This window comes from Candoia aspera, chromosome 2 (assembly GCF_035149785.1).
Source record: "Candoia aspera isolate rCanAsp1 chromosome 2, rCanAsp1.hap2, whole genome shotgun sequence".
NCBI lineage: Eukaryota > Metazoa > Chordata > Lepidosauria > Squamata > Boidae > Candoia > Candoia aspera.
In genome coordinates this window covers 125390407-125405018 of record NC_086154.1, presented here as the reverse complement: position 1 = coordinate 125405018, position 14612 = coordinate 125390407, and the positions used below count along the sequence as shown (strand labels likewise).

The 14612-nt window shown below is 45.5% G+C and overlaps 1 protein-coding gene across 1 annotated transcript in view; it reads left to right on the top strand.

The window, feature by feature from the left end:
• Window positions 1–4112, top strand: part of LMBR1L (limb development membrane protein 1 like) — a 32813-nt gene extending 28701 nt beyond the window's left edge. Inside the window, exons 15-17 of the mRNA XM_063293536.1 lie at window positions 764–830; window positions 1273–1434; window positions 1967–4112. Of these exons, the coding sequence (XP_063149606.1) occupies window positions 764–830; window positions 1273–1434; window positions 1967–2025 (288 nt within the window). The 3' untranslated portion in view covers window positions 2026–4112. The remainder of the gene's footprint in view (window positions 1–763; window positions 831–1272; window positions 1435–1966) is intronic.
• The last annotated feature ends 10500 nt before the right edge of the window (window positions 4113–14612 follow it).

Here is a 14612-nt window from a genome sequence, read left to right as displayed (position 1 = left end):
TTAAAGATATGGAGATTCACTGAAATGGGTGGTGTCATCTCCCCTCTCCCCACCCCCAGAGTTCTAAGGGTGATAAGAGGAGCTGGAGACAAACAGTTCCTGTATCCATCCTACAATCTCCACCAGCCCTCAAAAAATGTTCCCATATCAACATTTTGGAGCTGTTCGGGAATGTTGTCATGGGGGTAAAAGATGGGAATGATTTGCCATCCAGAGATTTTCTGCTCTCCTTCCTACCCTTTAAATCTCCAAAGAATACCAAAGTCAGTCTGAAAAACAGCCATTGGGAGGAAATTGGCCACTGAATTTGGCAGCATAGTCTTGTGGGGAGCTGGCTGTGGTTTGCCCCAGTTCTGGACTATGGAATAAATTTCTCATGCTTCATGTGTAGAAGGAGCAAGGTGTTTGACAAGCCAAATGCTGCTGGTGTACAGCTGTCAGATGGGACAGATGGAGCGGCTGCCTGCATTTTGGAGCAGATGCTCAGTAGCGAGATGCTCAGTGCTAAAGGCTTGGTCTCTATCTCTCCATGCAAGAGGAAAGATTTGTAAGATGCTGAAGATCCTCAAACTGAGGAGAGTTAGACTGCATTCTCTCCTGCCTCCTGGGAGGGAGCAAACTGAACCTGGTAGCTGGAGTGAGGTAGAGAATCTACGGATGAAGAAAGAGCAAGGGCATATTCTTGTGTGGGACTGAGTGTGTGGGATGAGGGCAGCTAGTGGCAAGAATGCAAGCTATTGTTTTCAACTGTATTTCTCTGCAGATCATTGGGAACTGCGTCTCCCTCTTGGTGTTAAGTTCTGCACTCCCTGTTTTGTCTCGTACATTGGGTGAGTCTTGTTCTTTTTATCCATATAGTTACCTATAGCTTCCTGGATCTACATCAGTCAATAAATTCTTGGCCTCATTGTGAAAACTGGAGCTATAGGAATTAAAAAAAAACTTGCACAGATGAAACCTGAATACTGTGACAGATACTGCAAATGCAAGTGTGTTTATATAAATGTCTTACTTCTGCCAGTTCTTCTGAAGAGGTACAAGGAATGGCTGGGCATTAAAATTCAGCTCCCCTGGAAAGCATTAGTCAGGTGGGATAGATTTTTTTTTTTTAAATGAAAGCAAAAGTTGTAAAGATGCTCAATTCTGCCTCAGATTTCAAACATCACGCTTGTCAAACCAATCTCCTGCAAGAGCCAAGACTGGGTGTGGAATTGGAAGACAGGTATGGTTCTGGTCCACGGTCAGCATCTTTCTCTCTACTCTTTGTTTCAGGGATCACAAGATTTGACTTGCTGGGAGACTTCGGGAGGTTTAACTGGTTGGGAAACTTCTACATTGTTTTCCTCTATAACATGCTCTTTGCCGGACTCACCACTCTTTGCTTGGTCAAGAAGTTCACCTGGGCTGTGCAGGCGGAACTCATCAGGGCTGTTGGTGAGTGCATCTGGGTCTTCTTCTGGGCTGGAGGCAGAAAGCAAGTGGCCTGATCAACCTGGAAGGGAATACCTCCCGGGTAGCACTGGGCTGTAAGCCTCCTCTTTCAGGACTGCCAGTAGCTGGTTCACCCGTCACATTGAGCCATAATGTACTTTGTTTTACTTACTGTGTTATGTGAACCCAGCCAACTGTGGTTTATTCAGTAAGCTGTGGTTAAGCCAGTCGGGCTTAGTGTATGTGTACACGTTTGTATGTGCCAAGCTTTTGATTTTGGGAGAGGCTTGGAACATGCACTGTAAGTTGGCCTGCTTTCCACGAAGAAGACCTTTTCGCCTTGATTGCAAACTGGCTTATTTGGTTCTTTTAAATGTGTTGTCCCCTCTTAAAGTCACTTTTCACAGTGGCTTGCAAGAACTAACGGAACTGCTGTTAAAATACGGTGTTGAATTGGCTTTCTTGTTGCCTAAATAGCAAGGGAAGAGCCTGCAGGCTTGACTTGTTCAACTACTTTTTTTCCCCTCTTCTCTAGGCCTCCACAAGCTGCCCCTACCTGTGACACGGTCTTACCGACCAAGCAAGCTCAGCTAAAATAAGGGTTCGTGCCTGGACGGAGCTTGGCACTGGCTAGGGATAGGACTTTCTGGCTTTGTGCTCATGTTCTGAGCCAATGAGTTAAGGTGGAGGAGGTCAGGAACTTCCTTGTTCTGATCCTGGTTTTGACTGACAGCCTGACAGAACTGCGAGGTGAGGAAGCAGCATCCTTCACATGCATGGCCCCTTGTTCCTGCCTCCCAGAAGCTTGAGGAATGACAGGCTTCAACCACAAGAAAGACTTTTTGGACTTCTTTTAAGGTGCTTTTCTGTCAGGGGCAAGAGAATGTGCAGTTCATCAAAAAGAAAAAAGAAAAAAAAACCCAGCAGAATCAAGGCAGCAGAAGCAGGTTATGGAGAAGACAGAGACTGATGCAAAATGAGCCCCTGGACTAATTTTAGGGAGCAAGGCAAAGCTGCAGCCTGCTAGAGAAAGTGCCTGGTGTCCCTCATCGTAACAGATGTTGCATTTCTCTATTATCTGGGTCCCCCCCACCCCCCATTTACATGTGTCTTAAAGTTCCTACCTACTCAGGCCTCCTTTCTCTCACAAAATCTTGCCGCCCAAAGAGGCCAATTTAAGTTCTGAGTAGTAGTTTAAACTCGGTTTCATACCTCACTCAAGTGCAATATAAGTTGGCACTATTGGGCCATGTGTTCCAGTAAGCAGCCAACTTGGTATGTTTGTGTGTATGCCTGTGGAGGGGATTGTTTGAGTTTTGAGTGTATGTGTCATTCAGAATGTCTTCTGTAATGTTTTATGCTTTGCTCTTTCACAGCAATAGGTGTCAATATTGGGTCCAATCAATTTCTTCTTTGTGAATTTTTCAGAATGGGTAAGCACAGTTGGTAAGAAACCATTGCCATGGCCTTGTGGAGTAGCCAATATTCTGAGTCCTAAGCACAGACTTCAAGAATATTCATACAGCCCTTCTGTCTTCTTCTCATCCATGTCAGCTTTGTGTGGTAAATTCCCCATTGGGTGGACTTCATAGTCACTTTGCCTAATGTTCCCACTGAGATTCTAGCCACAGTAGGAAAGGCATCCCATAGGCATTGTCCAGTTCCCATAATCACCGACTACTGGCCGATTAGTTCCCATCATCCGTAAATATTGGCTGTTTTAGGCATATGTGAATATTTATGCAATAGTATTGCGGGAACTATATTCTTCCTCCCCCAACTATTCATAATTGCTTGAGGTCTTTTTATCAATGGCATTTGGGCCGTGGAATGCCACCCCTGCTCCAGAGGTTTACAGCTTCCTCTGCATGACTGGCATTCTAGCCACATGTCTGTATCTACTGTGAATGCCTCTACTGGAAATCTCTCAGTCCTTGGATAGTTGACCAGATGCTCCCTTATATTCAGCTTCCACTGGAATAACACAAAGCTTAATCCTTCATTTTGTTTATTTTTATGGAGGAGAACAGCAAGCAAGTTGGGCTACAAATGGGGAGACGGCTATCAGAGGGGCCAGCGTTGAGCAGAACAGTCATTTATAATAATGTAGGGTGTCTGAGTTGCAAGCATGCTCTTTTCCAGCATCAAAGCTTCTGTTGTATGGGGGATAGGTAGAGTTAGCAAGACTCACAGCTGCTCTGTCCATCGTTGCAGCATATTCCCTTGTGCATAACTCTGAGGACTGAAGATTACATTGTGATGTCAGCAAGTCACTTGTCTCCATAGATGTTAAAGCTGGAGCTGAAGAAGGTTCAGTGTTTCAAATCCTGCATTCAGACAGAGCCATGTTTAGCCTTGCCCAAACAGTTACCTTCAGATATGAACATACTGCACCTCCCAGAATTTTCAATCAACATATTCAAAAGTTGTGCTGGCTATGAATTCTGGGACTTGCAGTCCCAACCAACCAGAGGATGCCAGGTCGAGTAAAGCTGGCCTAAATTTGGATAGGAAAAAAGTGTGCATTAATCTGTCTGTTGTGGAAAATACTACAACATTGTACTTCAGCTCAGACAGGACCATCTTTCTTTCTTGTCATGTAGTGAATGTCTGGTCTTATTACATAGGACTCCTAGCTGTGTAAGCAATAAATTGTCTTTTTTTTAAAAAAATATCCTTTCTCTGGATGTTTCTTTTGCATTTTGGGAGGTTGGAGAAAGATGATATTCTGCTAGTAGATAATAGAAATAACAGGACTAGATTATCTGCTGAAGTTTGTAAATGAGAAAACCCACTAGGGACTGAGGTCACATTTTGCCCTGGGCCACGGTTTGTTGACCAAGCCGCTATTAGCTGGGTTCGTGTTACATAAATCATGGCTGGGTTTGCACACCACTGTTTCAGCCACTCCAAATTTTTACATGGCTTCTCTTAATGTGGATGTGAGGCATTCTTGCCCTGCCAATCAAATTAAGTAAAAGCTATTTTCATCTGAGCTACATGATGCAATCAGGATTTATATTTTTATTTTTTATTTTTTTTTGTGAACTTTAACAACTTGTGTTGCAAAACGGCAGTTTAATATTTTTGGAGTGGAGGAAACATTTTCTTTCTGAAACAACTAGACTCATACATGGTGCTTGGTGTCAGAAAGCAACCTTGACACCACAGCCCTTCAGTTCTGCTTCATTACCTTATGTGAGAGGGGGAAAAATGAGGGGTTCACAGAACCCCTGAATGTGCCTTAAACTCATCTAAAAGAGAAAAAGGACTGCCTGAAAGGAAGGAGGGGGAGGAAGGAAAATGGGTGCTAAAACAGTCATTAGGTTTAGAATTTGTAGCTGAGATAGTGGGTAATAGCCGGCGCCAGCAAGGTCACGCAAGGGGGAGGGATTATTAGGATTGTGTAAACTTTTGTGTGAAGGGGGAAATGCAGGCCCTGATATATATATATACAAACATTAGAATTAGGATGAAGTTAAATACATTCTTGAGGATGTGATCGATAACCATACATGTCTCAAGGAGGTGTTGATTACCTTCATCACATGTCTGTTTTTCCTCTTCCTGACAAAAAGGCAATCACAGTTATCTGACCTTATGTAAATTAAACTAGGATCTGGTGAGCCATCCGAGTCAAAAACAACGATAAGGATTGTAGGAACATCCTGACATCCTGCTGGCATTGTAAATTTGTAAATCAAAGTGGCTACTTCAAGGTAACAGGAAGAATGTGAGCTGAACTTTCAAAGGAGGGGGAGAACAGGCAGAGAGGGTATAAAAGTATGGTGTTAACTCTATTCAGGGTTCCTTCTTGCACGGAGGGACCCGCCTTTGCAAACGCGTTACAAATAAACTCTTTTCTCTGCATCATCGAACCTTGTGGATTGGAATTCTTCTGGGAGGTTTTTCCCGCTGACAATTTGGCGAGCCAGCCAGGAGCCTGAGGTGTTGCCGGTCCGGAGGGGTTCCAGTAAAAGGGTAAGTGGCCACCGCTTCCCATTGTCGAAGCGTCCCTGTTCGAGACCCCTCGGGACTGTCTACCCAGGTTCCTATACAGAGTGACGGTCCAGAGAAAAGAGGTGAAGCCCGGCTGCTGGGGCAGCGGGCGAAGAAGACCAACTGGTTGGAGGGCCAACTGATTGAGGATCAGTTGAGGATTGTCCAGTCGTAGGCTCTGACGAGAGCTGGAATAGGTGAGTTGTAAGGCTTGTGGGAGAACGTGACTGACCAAGGGACCCTTTGTGTGGGTGGTTAAACAGTCGCAGTTCCTGCAGGTAGCCGTGAGAGTCCGGTGCCTCAGGTCAGCTGTAGTGCTCCATCGAGGACGGGTGTAGAAGGAGTCAGACTTTAAAAATAGCCAGCGTCTGCTGGGAGTCTGACAAGATCTTGCTGCTAAAGAGAGGGCTTAAAATTCGCATCCAGCGCGGGCTGGAGTCCTCGGGGCAAGATCAGTGAAAAACGGTCAGTCATGGGGAAGGCACAGAGCAAACTACCTAGGAGACTGGAGGCTGGCAATGGAGGAGCATCCAGCAAGGGGCCAGATCCGGATGTGCCCCTAGGACAGGTTATAAACCAGTGGAATATGCCTTGGCTAAAGAAGTATACTAGGGATTTAAGCAAGTTAAAAATGATTAGGTTGTGTATGAAGCAGTGGCCCACCTATCCATTGGTTAATCCCGAAGCTCCATACTACTGGAACAAAGAGGGAATGACTGATGGATATTGGATCACTCAATAAAAGGACTATATTGTGGAACATGGTCTCACGGACCAGGTGCCTTATGTAGAAGTCTGGTATCATGTGTCTTGGGAAGGGCCAGACCCGCCCACAGGCATTTTTGTAAGTAAAGAGGACAGCAGCGATGAGGAATGCCTTTTTAACCTCGTCTCAATGCCATAGGTTGAGGTCGGACTTTAAAACTAGCCAGCGCTTGCTGGGAGGCCGGCCCGGTTTTGCCCCCGACAATCAGAGGCTTGAAATTGCTGGAAAGCAAATCCAGCGTGGGCTGGAGGACTCTACCTTGGGTGTAAAACAATCAGAAGGTTGAGAGGGGCTAGTGCTGATCAAGGATCAGGGTGAGAGAAGGCAGTAAGCAAGATGGGCTGAGGAGAGTATAGAGGATCTCTCAAAAGAAACAGAGAAAAACGTAAGCAGGAGGGCAGGATCAGGGTAGCAACAATAAGGGAGGTTATGGAACAAAGGGAACACAGCAGGACGCCGCCACTCAGAGATGAGGAAAGTATAGGTGTGGAAATGGCGGGGAAGAAGAGAACCGGTAGAAATCAATCCTGGGAGTCCTTCAGGACTGTCAGAATTTGTATGAGTATGTGAAGATGTTTTCTGATTGTAGGTGTTTGTCTGTGTAGTGGTATGTATATTTGTTGAGGGAAATGGTGCAGAGTGTGTGTGTGCTCATGTGTGTGTGTGGCATGGGCCTCTGTCCTGAGCTGAGGAGAGAAAGTCTGAAGAGGGAAGGAAGGGAGAGAAAAGCTATGTGAGCTTGTCCCTTAAGGAGTTAAACGTGAGTCTGTCCCTTTCAGGAACTGAACTCCTCCACAGTAAAAGGGGAAATGCTTCAGGTTTTCGGAAATCCATAGCCCTGGCCAGGCTGCGGGTCTTCCAAATTTTTGGCTATGCAATCCCTTCTGTTATTTGCTGTGAATGGAGGGACATGGGATTTGATTGTGCCATGTGTTCAGTGCTGTGAGTAGGTGACCACTTTAATTTGTGTGGAAGGGAATTGGGTAAAAGTGAATTAAATAAAGTGAAGGAGAAATAAGAATGAACTTGTGATGGTGAGATGACTTGAGAGAAAGAATGCCTATGGGGTGGTACACACTTTTGGGAAAATCTGGCAAGAAAGGGGTCTTATAAAAGCTGATGGGAAACAGGTGGAGCATGTCCAGCAGGTGGAAGAACTTTGGAGATGCTGATGCGACCCCATAAAATTGCCGTAGTTTATATACCAGCTCATCAGAGAGGCCATAGCTCAGAGGTGGTGGGAAATCGGTGGGCAGATAATGGGCAAAGGAGGCCGCTGGCCAATTGGAATTACAGATGGTGGCGGTGCCAATTTTGGACCCTCCAGAGAGCCCAATCTGGAAACCCACTGAGCAAGGAAAGAAAAAGTTAAGAGAGGAGGGTTGCAGAGAGACAGAGAAAGGATGGCAAATGGAAGGAGGGGTAGAAGTGGTATCTCCCGAGGTTATGAAGGGAATTCTGGAATAAGTGCATGAAGGAGGGCATTGGGGGACCGATGCTTTGGTAGATGCAGTGAAAGGAAAGTTTTGGTGCTTAACTATGTGGACCATAGCCCATAGTGTGTGTTAGAAATGCTTCATTTGCTTAAAAGTCAACAAAAAGGCAGCCCATAAATGAACAGGGTGTTTGCAGAACAACCCCAGGAGAGAGAGAAAGAAAGAAATAAAAAGAAAGAAAGATGAAATGCCTTGTTTTTAGCTCAAGGTTTGCGGCCCCAAAGAGGGGGTTGTTGTTGTTTATTCGTTTAGTCGCTTCCGACTCTTCGTGACTTCATGGACCAGCCCACGCCAGAGCTTCCTGTCGGTCGTCAACATCCCCAGCTCCCCCAGGGACGAGTCCGTCACCTCTAGAATATCATCCATCCATCTTGCCCTTGGTCGGCCCCTCTTCCTTTTGCCTTCCACTCTCCCTAGCATCAGCATCTTCTCCAGGGTGTCCTGTCTTCTCATTATGTGGCCAAAGTATTTCAGTTTTGCCTTTAATATCATTCCCTCAAGTGAGCAGTCTGGCTTTATTTCCTGGAGGATGGACTGGTTTGATCTTCTTGCAGTCCAAGGCACTCTCAGAATTTTCCTCCAACACCACAGTTCAAAAGCATCGATCTTCCTTCGCTCAGCCTTCCTTATGGTCCAGCTCTCGCAGCCATATGTTACTACAGGGAACACCATTGCTTTAACTATGCGGGCCTTTGTTGTCAGTGTGATGTCTCTGCTCTTAACTATTTTATCGAGATTTGTCATTGCTCTTCTCCCAAGGATTAAGCGTCTTCTGATTTCCTGACTGCAGTCAGCATCTGCAGTAATCTTTGCACCTAGGAATACAAAGTCTTTCACTGCTTCTACATTTTCTCCCTCTATTTGCCAGTTATCAATCAAGCTGGTTGCCATAATCTTGGTTTTTTTGAGGTTTAGCTGCAAGCCAGCTTTTGCACTTTCTTCTTTCACCTTCATCATAAGGCTCCTCAGTTCCTCTTCACTTTCAGCCATCAAAGTGGTATCATCTGCATATCTGAGATTGTTAATGTTTCTTCCAGAGATTTTAACTCCAGCCTTGGATTCCTCAAGACCAGCTTGTCGCATGATGTGTTCTGCATACAAGTTGAATAGGTAGGGTGAGAGTATACAGCCCTGCCGTACTCCTTTCCCAATCTTAAACCAGTCCGTTGTTCCGTGGTCTGTTCTTACTGTTGCTACTTGATCGTTATACAGATTCTTCAGGAGGCATACAAGATGACTTGGTATCCCCATACCACTAAGAACTTGCCACAATTTGTTATGGTCCACACAGTCAAAGGCTTTAGAATAGTCAATAAAACAGAAATAGATGTTTTTCTGAAACTCCCTGGCTTTTTCCATTATCCAGCGGATATTGGCAATTTGGTCTCTAGTTCCTCTGCCTTTTCTAAACCCAGCCTGTACATCTGGCAATTCTCGCTCCATGAACTGCTGAAGTCTACCTTGCAGGATCTTGAGCATTACCTTACTGGCATGTGAAATGAGTGCCACTGTTCGATAGTTTGAACATTCTTTAGTGTTTCCCTTTTTTGGTATGGGGATATAAGTTGATTTTTTCCAATCTGATGGCCATTCTTGTGTTTTCCAAATTTGCTGGCATATAGCATGCCAGCAAAGAGGGGGAGGCAGGGGAATTCTCGGAAGATTGGTCGAGGAGGTATTCCATGGAATGGAGGGCTCGGGAAACAGACAGGCACGAAAAGGACCTGGAGAGAGGCAGGCTCTCTGGAAAGGGAGTTGAGTTGAATCACAATAGGGCAGTTGAGTGTGGATTGTCTCCAATAGGCATGGGAGCGGCTAGATTCATCTTGATGGGAGCTATCGCCCTTTTAATAAAGCATTCCTTTCTCCTGGCTGAAAGGCAGGGAGGAAGAGCTTCTGTGTTCCTGCAGGGCTGTGATGGATTGCACGTGGCAACAGCCTGTTGAGGCATTGGTGTGCAGTTTTCTTTTTGAGAGCATTTGTTTGTCTCAATGTGCGCGTACATGTAAGGTTGAGAAACTGTTTTGAGTTGTGAAAAGAGAGTTGAGAGATTGTGTGAGTCTATTCCTTAGGAGGCTGCAGGTTCTGGCCATGCCTGCATCCACCATTTATTCTGGTTTTGTGTGTGTGTTGTGATTGGTGTGCTTTGAATGCATATGATGGGAAAGTTGAAAGGTTTTTGTCAATCCTTTCCCATTTTTTAAATTGTTTGAGGTGTATGTGTGTTTCATTATTTGCCCAGTCTCACCCAAACTCCTCCCCCTTACTGTCTGCCTCTTGCCTGCTTGTTACAAGCTTGAGGATCCAGATGAGGGGAGAGAAGGGTGACAGAGGGGAGGGGCAATGCTTTTACAGAAGATCCTTTACTCCCCCATCTTTTTAGGATTCTTCCTTTTACAATACCTTTACACACTCCGGGGGCAATCTTTTAAGTTTCAGAGATTTCTCTTTCTGCTGTGGAAGGGAATGATTACTCCTCTTGTGAAAAGGCGGGGAATGTGGGCAGTTCCAGAGAAGTACTCTGCTCTGCCCCTGGCATTCCAGTTTTAGAAAAGTGTGTGTGTTTTTATAAATTTTATATGGATTAAATTTTAATCACTCCTCAACATAGCACATGATGATAAAAACAGGAGAGGGAAAAAAATTTGGACAATATATGGGTTTAGTGTGGCGCTGCGGGTTAAACCGCTGAGCTGCCCACCGCGCGGCGGGGTGAGCTCCCGTTGCTCGTCCCAGCTCCTGCCCACCTAGCAGTTCGAAAACATGCAAATGTGAGTAGATCAATACGTACCGCTTCGGCGGGAAGGTAACGGCGTTCCGTGAGTCATCCTGGCCACATGACCCGGAAGTGTCTATGACAACGCCGGCTCCAAGGCTTAGAAACGGAGATGAGCACCGCCCCCTAGAGTCGGATTCGACTGGACTTTACGTCAAGGGAAACCTTTACCTTTACTAGAGCTTCCATGGACTGGAATGATCTATCTGAATTTTGTTTTCTTTTGGTTTTTGTTTTTGTTTTAACGATTTTGGCTATGGAAACAGTCCAAACACTAGATGGGCTCTTATGTCAATGCTTTCTTTTTGTGGTGATTGTTTTACAAGTTTTGATTTTAAGGAAGTTATTGGGAAATTAAATATTGGCAAGTGAAGTATATAATATGGTTTTATTAGAAAAGAGAAATGAAGTTATTAAAATTAGAGGTTTGGCTCTAAAAGTCTTGACACAATTTTGGGGGTTTTGAAAAAGCCTTGTTGTTTAAGCAATTGGGTCAGGTGGTAAAGAGATGGCCAATCTACTTATTTAGGGTGGTATTTTGCTAGGGCAGAAAAATTAGTTTTATCCAAAGTAGTGCTTAAGTATATCCAAACCTACACCTACCAATCTAGTCACATGGGACAAATGCTTCAGAGATTTGTTCGCCTAGAATATTTATTTGTCCTGGAATCTTTTTGAAAGCCAAACAGGTGTGTGTGAGAGATGTGTGATATGCCAAAAGGACAACCCAAAGACCAACCAGGTTCAACTCCAGGGGAATGAACCTCCAGAAGGGGGGTGGCCCTGGGGTGAACTGTTTCTTAGAATAGGTGAAAGGCTTTCTTTATAGGCTGAAAAGAAACTTGGAGAGGCTAGGACCAAAGGCAGGATTAACATGGACACAAGCCTTTTTAGTGACAATACGAAGTCTCTGGATTGCTCCTAAGAGAAGACTAGGAGTCAGTCCATTTGAGATGGGTGACTCTATCTTGGAATACTTAGTGGAGAAGTAGGAGACATGTATGCCATGGGAAAGAAATTTGTCTGCAAACATTTGAAACAGTTATCTGCGCAAGTCTTGTCCTTGTCTCCCTATCTACAGGAACACAGAGCCCTACTGTCGGAACAAGCAGGCATCCTTTTAAGTCTGGAAATCAAGTTAAACCAGACGGAGGGGAGTCGGCAACTGAGTTGGGAAAAACCCTAAGGAAGACACTGGTGTTGCCAAATACTGCTGGACACTGGACTGTGCAGAAAAAGAAAAATGCGCCTGAACTTTTCTTCTAATACCTTGTAGTTTTGATGACCATAATAGTTCCTGAACCTGGAAAAGAGAGTCACAGGGTTCAAGGGAAGCTTTGAAGATGTACTCAATTTAGAACAATAAGGAATTTATATTTTCATATAAGAACCTGGGAAAAGATGATGATTAGAGCAGGTTATGGAGTTGGTTACCAGGGTTTGGGTGGATAAAACCGCTTTTGCTTATAGTTGTAATCATAGTTTGTTTTTGCATTTTAATCTGCTGTTGTATTCAATGTGCACCGTTATGTCTTTACAAAAGAATTGTATAACAGAATGTTGTGATTTTGATAAAGAGGCTGTGAGCGGGGAAAAATGAGGGGTTCACAGAACCCCTGGATGTGCCTTAAACTCATCTAGAAGAAAAAAGGACTGCCTGAAAGGAGGCAAGGGGGGGAGGAAAATGGGTGCTAAAACAGTCATTAGGTTTAGAATTTGTAGCTGAGATAGTGGGTAATAGCCGGCGCCAGCAAGGTCACGCAAGGGGGAGGGATTATTAGGATTGTGTAAACTTTTGTGTGAAGGGGGAAATGCAGGCCCTGATATATGTATACAAACATTAGAATTAGGATGAAGTTAAATACATTCCTGAGGATGTGATCGATATCCATAAGTGTCTCAAGGATGTGTTGATTACTTTCATCACATGTCTGTTCTTCCTCTTCCTGACAAAAAGGCAATCACGGTTATCTTGACCTTATGTAAATTAAACTAGGATCTGGTGAGCCATCAGAGTCAAAAACAACGATAAGGATTGTAAGAACATCCTGACATCCTGCTGGCATTGTGAATTTGTAAATCAAAGTGGGTACTTCAAGGTAACAGGAAGAATGTGAGCTGAACCCTCCAAGGAGGGGGATGACAGGCAAGGAGGGTATAAAGGTATAGGGTTAACTTCATTCAGGGTTCCTTCTTGCACGGAGGGACCCGCCTTTGCAAACGCGTTACCAAATAAACTCCTTTCTTTGTATCATCGAACCTGGGTGATTGGAATTCTTCAGGGACATTTTTCCCGCTGACAATTTGGCGAGCCAGCCAGGAGCCCTTGAGGAGATGTCGGTCTGGAAGGATCAGGGAGGGGTAAGTGGCCACCGCTTCCCATTGCTGAGGTGACTCTGCCCGATCCTCCTGGAGCGACTCCCAGGGCCCCGATTAAACGAGACGGTTCAAAGAAAGGAGAGGAAGTCCGGCTGCTGTGTGATCAGTCGGCCCGCGGAAGGAAGGCCAGCTGCGCAGTTGGTGGAAAGTCCAGCTGCGAGGTAAGCAGTTGGTGGGAAGCCAGTCGTGGGCTCTGACGAGAGCTGGAATAGGTGAGTTGTAAGGCTTGCGGGAGGACGTGACTGACCAAGGGACTCTTTGGTGTGGGTGGTTAAACAGTCGCAGTTCCTGCAGGTAGCCGTGAGAGTCCGGTGCCTCAGGTCGGCTGTAGTGCTCCATCGAGGACGGGTGTAGAAGGAGTCAGACTTTAAAAATAGCCAGCGTCTGCTGGGAGTCTGATAAGATTTTGCCGTGAAAGAGAGGGCTTAAAATTCGCATCCAGCGCGGGCTGGAGTCCTCGGGGCGAGAGCAGTGAGAAAACGGTCAGTCATGGGGAAGGCACAGAGCAAACCACCTAGGAGACTGGAGGCCGGGGTTGGAGCCCCGAGCAGAGGGCCAGATCCGGATGTGCCCTTAGGACAGGTTATAAACCAGTGGAGCATGCCATGGCTAAGGAGGTATACTAAAGCCTTAGAGAAAGTGAGAATGATTAGGTTGTGCACAAAACAGTGGCCAAAATACCCATTGGTCGATCCCGACCGCCCTTACTTTTGGGATCCCAATGGGATGTCCGATGGGTATTGGATCACTCAGTTAAAGAATTATGTGGAAGGGCATGGTCTGACGGACCAGGTGCCTTATGTAGAAGTCTGGTAACATGTGTCTTGGGAAGGGCCAGACCCGCCCACAGGCATTTTTGTAAGTAAAGAGGACAGCAGCGATGAGGAATGCCTTTTTAAACTCGTCTCAATGCCATAGGTTGAGGTCGGACTTTAAAACTAGCCAGCGCTTGCTGGGAGGCCGGCCCGGTTTTGCCCCCGACAGTCAGAGGCTTAAAATTGCTGGAAAGCAAATCCAGCGTGGGCTGGAGGACTCTACCTTGGGTGTAAAACAATCAGAAGGTCGAGAGGGGGCTAGTGCTGATCAAGGATCAGGGTGAGAGAAGGCAGTAAGCAAGATGGGCTGAGGAGAGTATAGAGGATCTCTCAAAAGAAACAGAGAAAAACATAAGCAGAAGGGCAGGATCAGGGTAGCAACAATAAGGGAGGTTATGGAACAAAGGAAACACAGCAGGACGCCGCCACTCAGAGATGAGGAAAGGATAGGTGTGGAAATGGCGGGGAAGAAGAGAACCAGTAGAAACCAATCCTGGGAGTCCTTCAGGACTGTCAGAATTTGTATGAGTATGTAAAAAAAAATGTTTCCTGTTTGTAGGTCTTTGTCTGTGTATTGGTATGTATATTTGTTGAGGGAAATGGTGCAGAGTGGGTGTGTGCTCATGTGTGTGTGTGTGGCATGGGCATCTGTCCTGAGCTGAGGAGAGAAAGTCTGAAGAGGGAAGGAAGGGAGAGAGAAGCTATGTGAGCTTGTCCCTTAAGGAGTTAAACGTGAGCCTGTCCCTTTAGGGAACTGAACTCCTCCACAGTAGAAGGGGAATGCTTCAGGTTTTTGGAAATCCATAGTCCTGGCCAGGCTGCGGGTCTTCCAAATTTTTGGCTATGCCATCCCTTCTGTTATTTGCTGTGGATGGAGGGACATGGGATTCGATTGTGCCATGTGTTCAGTACTGTGAGTAGGTGACCAATTTAATTTGTGTGGAAGGGAA